The sequence below is a fragment of the Astyanax mexicanus genome, chromosome 11, assembly GCF_023375975.1.
Source record: "Astyanax mexicanus isolate ESR-SI-001 chromosome 11, AstMex3_surface, whole genome shotgun sequence".
In the NCBI taxonomy this organism is placed as follows: domain Eukaryota; kingdom Metazoa; phylum Chordata; class Actinopteri; order Characiformes; family Acestrorhamphidae; genus Astyanax; species Astyanax mexicanus.
In genome coordinates, this window is record NC_064418.1 from 29,166,617 (window position 1) to 29,179,434 (window position 12,818).

Genomic DNA, 12,818 nt, shown 5'->3' on the forward strand with positions numbered 1-12,818 from the left:
ACTTTGTATATTGTGCTAGAAATTCAGAGTGTGTATACATCTGTATAATCTCTTTAAAAACATCGTTAATAGAATGGTATGCCCAGTTTCGGCTATAGAAATACAAAGCCAAAGAGCTTTGGGCTATAGGGCAGTGGCATGTCTCTAGAGTAAAGGAACTCCATAGCTCCATCCGATACCTCTGCGCTGAGTTGAAGGTGGTGTTAATAACCTTGACTGAAGACTAGTGATGTTTGTATGTACATTGTATGTACTTGTATACATTGTATGTACTTGATCATTCAAGGTTATTAATAAGATATCTGTTCCAACACCTTTTCATCATCTACAAAGACTTCACTCTAGACGTTGGAACATTGCTGTGAGGATTTCAATGCAACCAGCAACAAAAAAGGAACATTAGTGAGATAATCACAATTTCAACCACTCCAGCTATGAAGCTCCTTCACTCAAGAGACATGCTACTCGTTCATAGCCCAAAGCTATAAAAGTATTTCTATAGTTTAAACTGAGCACACCACTCAATTAAGAATGTTTATTGGAGATTATTTAATTGTATAAGAAATTATGAAATTTTGACACATGTACAGAACAACTATATTCACAATCTGTTTAAAAGTAAAAAAAACTAAAAAAACAAAAGCAAAATATTCTGTGACTAAATCATGGATATAATCATGATTACATTTTTTTATGCTGGTACTAAACTCTATATTTGGGACAGTAATAATGGTGTAGTGTGGTTATATCTCCATGTATTTTTACTGTATTGCAATATTTCAGGGTAGTTTTACTGTATTATAATATCTCAGGATAGTTTTACTCTATTATAATATTACAACATGTATTAAACTAGAATATTGTGATGTGCTGAGTTACTAAGTTTAACTAAGAGTTTTATGGAGAAAATAAACGGTAGTGTAGCTCCATATTCCACCTTTAACAGCCTAAAAAGAGGAAACATGCCATCAGGTGTGTGTGTGTGTGTGTGTGAGAGAGAGAGAGAGAGAGAGAGAGAGAGAGAGAGAGAGAGAGAGAGAAAAGAATAGAGAGAGAGAAGGATCGCACAAACTTCAGCATAATTGAAAGGTGATCTACTACTAATTTCAACAGTAAGCTTTGCTGTGTTATATCACTAAAAAACTGATAATGCGTCACCAGACTCAATTTTGTCGCGTGATTAACGCGTTAATGTTGAATTTTAAATTTAAATTCCTAAAATATATATATAAATTTGACAACGAGAGCAACGTAGTCATCGTTATGTGACAAATTACATAACAATACGCCAGAACATGCTTCTCTGAGCATATCCTGTGCTTCATATTTCAAACTGAACATAATAAACAACAACCCTGTATAACTGGATTTATGCAGCACTCGGAAACTCTGAATAAAAAGCTTTGCGGCACTTTTTTGTCTATTCTATTCGTGTTTGAGTGAACCGAATCGTGACTCTCACTCACAGCACCAAGGACAACTTTACCTGCTGTGTAAAATGTCTGCCTGTGGCCCTTTAACAGCCTGTGGAGAGGGGGAGGAAAGAGACGAGCTGAACACGTATGTGAATGAAACCCAGTCATTCATAAAAATAGGACAGACTCGAGCTGTGATTGGTCGACGGGCGTCTCATGCATAATGCATGCACATCTCGAAGCCTATTGGCTGCTGGGCTGGAGTGACTGTAGCGTGTGACCAATGGCGGTCGGAGGCACTTGTCTGTGGAGCCAGAGGGAAAACCCAGGCAGTCCATTTACTAAATCCCATTCAAGTTTAGTGAGTCGAGAGAAGCGGAGCGGTTCTGTGATCAGGGCTGAGTTAGGGGCGGACGCTCTTTCTCTATCTCTCTCTCTGGTGGAATATATTATTATTCTGCACTGTTTTTCGGGAGATCCAGCGCGCGCACGGAGCATCTACAGGGTGAGACCGCGGTTTATTTTCCAGCTTTTTCCCGGTTTGATCTGAAAGTGCGTGCTGGAGGAGCTGCAGCTATAGCTAACCTCGCGCTAAGTTTATCATGGACTCCGAACTGCAAATCCAGCTATCTGACTTTAGAGGAAAGCGAACGCCATTTTATTCCAGTCTCAGCGCACTTTGGCAACCATTTTACTCCGTGAAGTTTCTCTCAGAGGGTTTTATGCGTGTTTGTTCGTGCTGGTAAAGAGAATAGTGCCGCGGGCGGTTTAGAGCCTGGTGTTGTCGGTGAGGTGGGTGTTCGTGGTTTTGTGAATGGAGGAGGCTTTCTTTCCCCCTGGCGGATCAGGTTTCACTTCATTGAGAAAAACAAGGAACAAGGGGGCGCGAGGGGGAGGGGAGGAGAGGAGAGGGGGGGGGCGTTAGTACTCTAACTAGCTAGAATAACAGTTAATATAATCACTATTAAAGTGGGGGGAAAAACAGAATATTTGATGCTTTTGACAGAGGAAAAAAACAACGTGTTTTTGTTTCAGCCAGTTTTTTGTTGACTTATTTTCTCCCTTCCAGCTCTACTGAACAGTTGGTTAGCTAGGTTAGTTATTTAACTTAGTTAGTTAACATAACAGTGATCCATTGCTGCCCATAGACCTGTTTCAGTAACTTCTTTAGGGTAGTTAGTTCAGTAGTAAACCTACATTTAACTAAGTTATGTTTGTTTTATGTCCAATTTTATCAGTCTAAGTTGTAGCCTGTATCCTTGAACTTGGCCAAGCAAATGATTTGAGGTTATAAATCTGTAGCTGGCTGAACAGTAGCTTTAATGGGGGCAGGATCACCTGCCAGCTCCACTCCATTTAATCTGGACTCTCTTTCTGTGAACTTTCTCCAAATATGCACACTGAAAAATATGCGTCACAATCTCGCTCGCTCTCTCTCGCTCGCCCCCTTCTTATGTTTTTTTTTTCGTTTCTCATTTCCTCTCTTCTTTTTCTATTTTTGTTTTTCCTTTTTTTAATCCCCTTTTCTCTTTCTCTGTGTATCTTTTTCTACTTCATAAAGTAAACGGATATTACAGATTCAACACTTGCAGTTCATCCATTTTCTTGTTATTTTAGTTATTGCCTGTGATACATTTCAGATGCTGGTTAGTATTTTCTTCCTTCATTTGAATCTGTTTTTTATTATTTTATTTCTTTTTCTCTTTCCCCCCTTTTTCCTCTTGCACTCCTTTTATTCTCACTCTTTTATTTTCTCATTGTCTCTCCTCCCTTTTCTTACTCTTCTTTTTTTCTCTTTTTAGCTTCTCTCTTTCCAATCTCCTTTTAAATTTCGTCTTTTTTTCTATTCTCCATAAAAGTAAACTGAGGTTACAGGATCAACACAATTACAGTTCCTCCATTTGTTACAATATCTATCATTCAGCTTCAGTTCATTTCAGCTGTTGTGGAGAAAACCATACACAAAGCTTTTTAGTATTTTCTACTCTCTCTCTCTTTCTCGCGCTCTCTATCTCTCTCTCTTTTCATAACACTAAATGGAGATTAAGGGATCAACACTGTTTAAGTTCATCCATTTGCACTTTGTTTTAGTCATTATACATTATCCTACTTTACTGTATTCCAGCAGCTTTAGGGAAATCATCCACTATGTTTTTAGTAGTATTTTTTGTAAATGTGCTCTAGAACACACCACACAGATTACAGACCATGGCACTTAAATGCTGTTTTTGTGTGTTTTGTGCTGTGTTTCAATGCTGACCTAAAGGGATTAAGCAATACTGCAGTTTATGACTTTAAAAACTTTCAGGCTCCAGTTGTTGCAGGCTGCATTCTTCTGTCTATCTGCATATAGTGTTGGTTTGCCACAAGATGCATGCATTCCTTAAATATTCTTAAACCTAGTTCTGTGTAACTGGTTCTTGGTTCTCTTCTTAGTCGCTGGTACAGGTGATGGCTGGCTTTGCTCATGTAGGGAAGTTGATGTTTGTCATAACCTCGAAGTGTGTTTACATAGTACAGTACTCTCTCCCATACGCCCTCACTCTCTGTCACCAGGGCTGTTGTGATGAACAACAAAGAAGAAGAAGAAGGGTGGGGGGTGGTGTCTGAGTCTGGAGGCGATAGATTTGTAGATTATGTCAGCCTGTATGCAGGACAGTAGAAGAATATACAGAGTGCGTCTGCTGAACAGCTCTCTGACATATAAATGTTCTTTATATTCTTAGAGAACACCAGACGCCAGAAAGCAGCCATCGCTTTTAAGCGAAGACCCAGTTCTGGGAACTTTTGAAGACCCAGGTGACATGGACGGATTTTACGACCAGCAAGTACCATTTATGGTGCCACCTAATGTAAGTATGCCCTAAATAAATGGGAATCCAAAGTGTGAGATAATATAAGAATAACAGAATTGATGCTTCATGTTTCAGGTGACCCCACTCTAACTTGTCTGTTGCTTCACAGCAGAAATCTTCTCGCGTGGAAGAATCATGCAACAGAGCAGCCAATGACAGGAAAAGAAAGTTCGTAGACTCTGAACTCGCTCAGGACACAGAGGGTAATACAAATATCTGTTTGTTACTATTTCACAAAATATTGAGTTTTCAGTTTAGAGCATTTTTTTTGCTGTGGCTTCATTGTCCTGTTTGAACAGTTACCTTGTTTTATTTCATTTCTAAGTGAGCAACTGTATTTCAATTGAGATTCAGTTTCTTGTGCTAAGACTGTTCTTTATGTCTGTCTTCTACAGAACTCTTCCAGGACCTCAGCCAGCTGCAAGAAATCTGGATTGCGGAGGGTGAGAGATCTCTTGTGTTACACACCCTTTTAGACAAATAAGAACTGCATAATGCAAATGTTTTATTAGGATTGATTGAGAATATATTTGCTTTAAAATAAATAATTTGCTAAATAAAGGATCTGTTCTGAGTTCCATCTACATGTTAGGTATCATGCTAATCTGATCATAAACACGTTCACAGCATCTACACATCAGATTTCAATTTTTGATACTTAAGAGACAGTTCTGTTCCTGTGTTTCCAATGTGTATTTCATGTGTTTTTCTTTGTATACCATAGAAGTGTAATGTATTTTATTTATTAATTTATTATTTATGTTGCTTAATTTAAGTAAGAGGCTAGTAATTGAAACTGACATTGGATTTGAAGCGCTGTTAGTTCAACATGCACTGCTATGCAGGTATTCATCTTTAATATCAATTTCTCTTGTTTCTGTCTACAGCCCAGGTGCCCGATGATGAACAGTTTGTCCCAGATTTCCAGTCGGATAGCTGTGAGTACCTGAGATTTATTATTTATTCTCCTTGGCGATGTACTTTGGAATGAGTCCAGAGAGGGCAAGGGAGAAACAGTTAGCCCAAACTCCAGTAGCTATTCATTATTCAGGTCTTGTTCCAATTTCTAGACAATTCTTTTGAGAGGACAAAGGACACCATAAGCTAAGAAGGGTGTCGAGTGCACAGACAATCTTGTTGATTTGGTCTGGTTACTGTTTCTCAGTGAAGAAATTAATGATGGATGTTGCTGATTATGTTCCTGTGTTGTTTAGACTTGGGCCTGACCTGAGAAATCTGCTGACTGATATTTACATATTGGGAAATATTTTGAGTACAGTAACCATCAGAAAACCACTTAACCACTGAAACTGTTTTCCTAAAAGTATTGTTGTATAGTTTTGAATAAATTATAGCACCTATAATTTGGTTTCAGATATAATTTGATCGGTCAGGCCCTTAAATCTGAGCTAGACTGTCTGAAAAGAGAATGCCCACCCCACTGGTATTGGGCATCACATGAGGCAAGCACATAATCTGATTTCACACTTTTATGCACTCAGCCTCGCCTCTGGAATGGACTGGATTCCAGAGCGTGGAGATTTCCCCACTCTTTTACCTAAACCTGCAGCACCCATGGCTGTAAAAGCTGCAGGTTCTCAGCAGTATTTGGGCTGGGTTATTTGTTAGAGCTTGCCCACTGCTCTGCTGTACTGCAGCCAAGGGATATACTTGAGTAATGGTCAGTGGTGCATTTTATGATTTCCTTTTTTCGATGTTGGCCAGTTTGTTTTTGTTTTTGTCTGAAACTGGGAGACAGGGCGTGGTGTTTTCTTGTCAGGCCTCATGCATTGGTCTTGCTTTGCTTATCAGTGTGGTGTAGCTGAAAACTGATTAGCTGCAGCGTTTAATACAGTGAAACATTGTTTATACAGTCAAACTCTTTTGAGGTGTCTGGGGAGTGTGCCTGCTTTGTGCTGTGGCTCTTCGGGCCAGTGTGAGATTTTTCATGTGTCTGATGGTCATCCTGGCGAGAGCTTTGGGCTCTTGGCAGAGATGTTGGTCTTTCTATTGTGCCTCTGGCTGTCTGAGTGTCACATGGCACCCAACACCCTCCTGTTACCAACCTCAACTGGGTTGGGATATCCATCTACTGTTTGATTTGATTTGAGGGAGTCTCTAGTGTTAACAGTGGTGCAGTGAACCTTAGCTTTCAGCACACGCATCAAGCTTTCACGTGCCCATTGTATGTGGTTTACTAAGCCTAGCATGGTCAAGTTGATTTATTTGGCCAGTGTTGCACAGTGCCCGGGGATCCAGTTTCGCTGGCCATTATGTGGCGCCGGATATGGGAGCTGATGCAGAGATCCAGCGGCTAATGGTTACAGTGTGGGGAGGAAAATCATTCACAATCATTGAATTACGACCGCTCTGATTCATGAGTATTGACTTGGCCATGATGGAAATCAGAAGGGAGTGCTTTGATTGCGTGAGTTTTGCTGCACCATGCTAGTGATGGACGAAGGATGTAGCTTTTATATCTCAGAGTAAGCCGATTAATGGTGTAGACCAAGGCACTCCGTCTGAGGACCATCAGTACACTTGTGTTGATGAGTTCGATTAGACGCTCTGGCTGATTATGTGCTTCCATTGTCTTGTCTTCCTCAGTGATGTTTCATGGCCCTCCACCATCCAAGATTAAACGGGAACTGAGTCCTTCCAAAGAGCTCTCCCCCTGTAGCCAGGACCGGAGTCCCATGCCGTACGGAGAGAAGTGCCTTTATAACTACAGGTAAGTCTGCGCTGTGTAGAATATAAGAATATGCTTATTGTGTTGTCTTTATGCTGACCTGAATGGCATGCAGAGAGTTGAGTTTAGTTCTGTGTGATGGATTGTTTCCTTTCTTTTTGTGTCTTTTTAAGTGCCTATGAAAGGAAACCCTCAGCTGGGTTCAAGCCATTGACTCCTCCCTCGACGCCTGTCTCACCATGCAGCAGCTCCACCACCAACACTCCGGGGACACACTCAATGCATGAACAGACTCCGCCCCCAGTTCCAAATCCCACATTAGGCCAGAGGCCCCTTCATGGACAGCCTGCTGTGAGCAACTCGACCCACAATCAGAGGGCACTCCCACTACACAGCCAGACCCCACCTTTTGCAGTGCCGTGCCCACCTATAAACCACGATGCCACCTTTAATAATGAGCATAGGTGAGTATCTGTATGGAATGTAGTATATTTTCAGTCTACGTTGGGTACCCACATAGTTTCTGGTCAGTGTATCTTCTGCTTTATTTAACTCCTGTAAGAGCATAGGAGTATTGATGTAGAGCATGTGTGTGTGAGTGAGATGACTGACCTTTCCATTACGCTGCCTTTGCGGGATGATAAAAACTGTCCTGATGATCACATGGCTGTTGTTGTGCAGTGGCCGCTTTAATGCATTAATCTGGCCCCCGTGGGAACATAGCCCCTGCCACCTGCAGCAGGATCCCAGAGAGGGCATGCTGGGGAATGTGTGGCATGTTGTTGGCAGTTAGTAACGTGGAGCCAGCAACTCTAGAATGTCCACTGTCCCTTTACATGCCTCCAGTGTCATTTGACCTCAGCGTCTCATTTTACAGTTTGCATTAACTTTCATGTACTTGTGCAGTGAGCAAACCCATAGTTTGAACTTGGACTTGAACTTGGTGAACCGTGACTTTCTGTTTTGTTTGGGAAGGCATTGTGTTTATTTGTGTTAAATTATATACTTAATGATCTTATTAATACTTTTCTATTTTTATCTATTTAAAAGGTTTCAGCGGCAGCTTTCAGAACCTTGTTTGCCATTCCCACCTTCTGAGACCCAGGGACGACCAAACTTCATTCAGCAGGCACAAAGCACTTCATCCAGAGATGGGCGGCCACCTTATCATCGGCAGATGTCGGAGCCACTGGTTCCTGTGCATCCTCAGGGCTTTAAACAGGAGCTGTTGGACCCTCGCTATGCTGAGCAAGGGGTGCCCAATATGGGCCCTCTTCAGGCTGCCTTCCACCCAATGGCCATCAAGCAAGAGCCAAGAGACTTCTGCTTCGATTCTGGTGAGTGCTAATAAATACCTGCTGTTTTTAAAGGGCAAAACAGAGGCCCTGTCCAGTCCTTTTCTGGCAGTAACGGCAGAAAAGGTTTTCTGCAAACCGACTGGGCAGAGGGTTTGGAATCTTCTGTGTGCTTGCATGAATCTGTGAGATTTAGCAGTGCCTGGTGAGGTGCAGACAAATGTTCACACTCTTGCCTAGAGAAAATGCAGTGCCTGACGTGGCAGATTTCTTTACACATTCAGGGATTTTCTGAGCAGAGTGTTTATCACCCCTGTTCTAACTTGAAGGCCAGAAAGCATACAAACATTGAGAAGGTTCTTTTTTTAAAAACTAAAGAAATCAAGCAGTTATTCTCACAACATGAACTGCACCCCTTTCTCTCTCTGCGAATATGGTAAATAAAAAAAACTCTACACACTAATTTCTGGATTTTACTGGAACACGCGCATACTCAGCTGTTCCTTTTGATTGCCCTTCACACATTTAACCATTTCATTCCCTGGAAAAAAGTTTTGCTATCTATCTAGTTCTGTGTATTTGCAAGGCAGTGATGTAATTTTAAATCCTCTTAGCCTGTTGCCTATAAATACGCACATTAGACTTGTGGTTAGTTGGACTCATTGCAGTGCTTTTTATCTGTCCAGCAGCTGGCCAGATGATGCATCTCCCTAATCTAAGAATGGCAGTCGCATTACACATCCAAAACAAGACAGAAATTGGTAGTGATATTGTTGCACCTTTTGAGGTGCTTGTGATTCAGCGATAGGAATCAGCAGCACTTTAAACAAACAGTGATCTTCATGATTCAGGGGCATAGTGACTAATCCTGTTGTGCTGTCTCAGTAGACATGCGGCCGATGCCGTTGCATGTGCTGTTACTACATTGATCTGGGCTTAGCTTGTGCGGCCAGATGTGTGGGCTGGACATTTGCAGCCCAGCTGTTGCATCCATGCCTCTTTCATAAGCTTTAGGATGATCCGAAATAATTTCTTAGCTAGTCATAACTGTAGCAAACACAATGTATTACAGTGTATACCTAATGTGTACAAACAACAAATCGTCATTTGATTTTTAGATGTATTTGGCATATTGAATTATTGTATTTAAGATTTTGTATTTCTGAAATTTAATCGTGTGTCTTCACTTTTTGTTTTTCAGAAGTGCCTAACTGTCAATCTTCATTTGGGAGAGCAGCTAGCTTTTACCAAAACCATGAAAGTAAGCACATATACACTTTACTACCCTTAACCAAACTGTTATATAGTTAATTTCTGACTTGTAGTGCTAAATCATTAACCCTATGTACCACTAAAATAATTTTCTTTTTTCCCCCCTTTCCCATTTTTTTTTTGTAGATTTTTCTTTTGACAGAGATCAACACCTGTATTTTGATGACACATGCGTGGTTCCTGAGCGGCTTGAAGGTAAGATGCCTTAATGTGCAGCATTCAGACCATTTTATACATGTTTAAAAAAAAATACTCTTATATTGAGTTACAATATCCTTCACCAGAAGAAACCCACATGTCTGCAAGCATTCAAAATGTGTCTTTCAGCAATTTTTACATAGCCACCAAGCCAGCAGCCAAGCAAATATCTTGGCAAATATTCAGCAACTGAAAAATCTGGACTAAAATCATGTAGTTGTAATGTGACACTGGAATATTTCACTGGTCAGTGCAGTTGTACCTTTTAAAATGAAGGGGTCTGAAGTGGTTCTTGGAATAACATCGTTAAAGGATCAAGGATCACTGTTTGTTACATAAATAACCATATTTTGGATAATTTTAAATGGTTCATCACACATCAGTTTAATACATCACTGGAGCAGCTAGGATTTTTCTGCTCTCCTCTATTGGCCATGTATTTGACAGATTATTGTTTTATCTTTTACCAACAGGCAAAGTAAAGCAGGAGCCCTCTGTGTATCGAGATGGACCACCTTACCAGCGCCGTGGCTCTCTTCAGCTCTGGCAGTTTCTGGTAACCCTCCTTGATGACCCAGCCAATGGTCATTTTATTGCTTGGACAGGGCGTGGGATGGAGTTCAAACTCATTGAGCCAGAAGAGGTAAGTGTCTGAAGTAGTCTGAAGTACACATTCTGCGTTGTTATGTCCTTCAAATGAGGTTTTGAAATCCTTTTAAATGATTTCTTCAATGGTTGTTTGTATTTTAGGTTGCTCGGCGTTGGGGCATTCAGAAAAACAGGCCGGCCATGAATTACGACAAGCTGAGTCGTTCTCTGCGCTACTACTACGAGAAGGGAATCATGCAGAAGGTAAAGGCAGGTTCAGGTTTAGTTTTCTTAATATTTTTACTCAATTTTAACTTTTACATGAACCATCAGTAAGTGTGCAGCTTCTAACTTTCTTGTTATTTATTTTTTTTATTTTCACCCTTAGGTTGCTGGAGAGAGGTACGTTTACAAGTTCGTATGTGATCCCGAGGCTCTCTTCTCCATGGCCTTCCCAGACAACCAGAGGCCCAACCTTAAGGCAGATCCTGATGGTCTGCCTGGAGTGGACGATGACACGCTACCCCTGACTCACTATGACGAAGGAGCCCCTTACTTGGTGGATGCAGGAGAGCAAAGTGTAACTGGAATGCCTTTCCCCGATGGCTATGTGTACTGACTCTCATCCCCAAAACAGCAGCTGAACTGCTAAGCAGGCTGAAACATGTCTGTCCCCACTGCCTCAACTTCTCCTTCCCTGCTGTGCATTTACAGATTAGCCCTCCCCCAAAAATATCGTTGGAAAAAAAAAGTGTAATAATAAAGAGTGAGGAGAAATCTGCAAACCACCTGGTCTCTGGTTTCAACCCATGAGAAGGTGACAGGGAAGAGAGGGGTGCCTGGACTCCAGAGGCTCGACCTGCCTTGTGGTAGATGGGTGTTTGTTGTTACAGAAGATGAGGAGCCAGGAGCCAAAGAGTGCCGAAGGCCTGACTGGTCTCTCTGTGCAGGCTGGAAAGAATTGTAGCAATTCTGTTTTGACAATCTGGATTTTATTTTATTTTTTAAGTGATGATAAAAGGTGTCCTATAAATCTAAACACAGCACTATTAAACAGCTGCCTTTTATAAGGCCCTGATTGTGTTACCTCCAAATCGTGTAGACATCTGTAAGAATTCAAAAGGGCTTTATTTTGCAAAGGAGGAAAAAAAATGACCCATCTGTTTCTTTCTTTCTTTTGAGTTGGTTAGACTTGTCTAGAGAGCTGGCTTTTATACAACACATTTTGTTTAACTGAATGCAGGACTGCTTCAAACTTGTTCAATTCCTACAGAACATACTGTTTTTTATTGTTGGTATGTTTTGGTCATTGAAGCTTTTAAGTGTTGTGGGATTGTTTTGTATCATTATCTCTCTCTGTCTCTCTTTTTCTCTGCTGGATAACTCATGTTTATCTGTAATGAAACTAAACCAGTGGCACTCTTAAGGACACTTTCTATCAGATTACAGGGACTGTTAACCCATTCGTAATTCCGTATGCCTCATCACTCCCTGCGAAGCTAAATTTGGTACTGTGAGGTATTAAACAATATTCAAAAGGGATGCACTAGACAACATTTCATTTTACTGCATAAAAAAAAAACATATTTAAGGGTTAGCATTTGTAGTCTGTTTTGTATTATTTTTGGCTTACATTTATTTGGCACTCTTGTAGTTTTAAAATGCACCAAAATGGCAGGAAAGCCCAGGGCCTTGCATGCAATAAGGTAAAAACACCTCCTGGACTCCTTACTGCCAATTTGAAGTTGAAAAAAGACCACTGCTTCCTTTTGCATGGTGTATTCAACTGGCAATTGTCTGCTAACATATCGCTTCATGCTGGACAAGGAAGAAATTAAGTTCTCTGCTTTTTTTCTTTTTGGAAAGAGGAACTTCTATAAATATATATTTTTGCAAAGTCTGCATTGGTTGGATTTTATTGTATCAGCTGTATAGTATTGCCTAAAACGTTGTATGTTTTAAAATCTGGATGCCTGTGGTGCAGTCATTGCAGAACCAGTGTGCACTGGACAGACACCCTTTCTGCTGGGTTAGAGGGCGGCACCTTCTTATGAGAACTGCTTTTCAATATTAAGCTTTCTCATTGAACCGAGGTGCTCGTTGATCACCACCTCCACACCACTTTACTGTAAAAGGGTAGTCTTGCACTTGTATAGGCTTCACCTTCCTTCACAATGTGTACCTTTTACACTGCTAAGTTTATAATCTGTACTGGGTACAATAAAATGTCCTTTCTGCTTCATTTCCACTGGTGTCTTTCCTCATTTATCTTTCACCCAGGCCTCAGCTGACCTGCTGCTGAAGACTTCACCATACTTGAACTCTGCAAATTAGTGACCAGTCACATGCTGACTAAAGTTCAGACTTTAGCTAAAGGTTACCTCTTCCTATAAGATTGTGCAAAAGTTCTAGGTATTTGAGGCCTGCGTTAAGGTACTCTTAGAAGGCTAGAAAGGATAATAAATAATTCTGATATTTTACTTTGGAAAAGTATTTTTCAGAAAAT

At 40.8% G+C, this 12,818-nt stretch overlaps 1 protein-coding gene across 5 annotated transcripts; it reads left to right on the top strand.

Moving 5' to 3' along the window:
- Positions 1–1,754: 1,754 nt before the first annotated feature.
- On the top strand, positions 1,755–12,554 carry etv5a (ETS variant transcription factor 5a). 5 transcript variants are annotated; one of them, XM_015606946.3, is made up of 13 exons: positions 1,755–1,920; positions 4,142–4,267; positions 4,380–4,473; positions 4,666–4,713; positions 5,158–5,208; positions 6,878–7,001; positions 7,133–7,423; positions 8,010–8,296; positions 9,456–9,515; positions 9,653–9,721; positions 10,198–10,367; positions 10,475–10,582; positions 10,701–12,554. In XM_015606946.3, the coding sequence occupies exons 2-13, from the start codon at positions 4,220–4,222 to the stop codon at positions 10,929–10,931; spliced, it is 1,581 nt and encodes a 526-aa protein (XP_015462432.3). In that variant the 5' UTR covers positions 1,755–1,920; positions 4,142–4,219; the 3' UTR covers positions 10,932–12,554. The 5 variants fall into 5 exon arrangements, with proteins under 5 accessions (XP_015462432.3, XP_022536103.2, XP_022536104.2 ...); XM_022680382.2 differs by having other exon boundaries at positions 4,383–4,473; XM_022680383.2 differs by having other exon boundaries at positions 1,756–1,920; positions 10,475–10,576.
- The last annotated feature ends 264 nt before the right edge of the window (positions 12,555–12,818 follow it).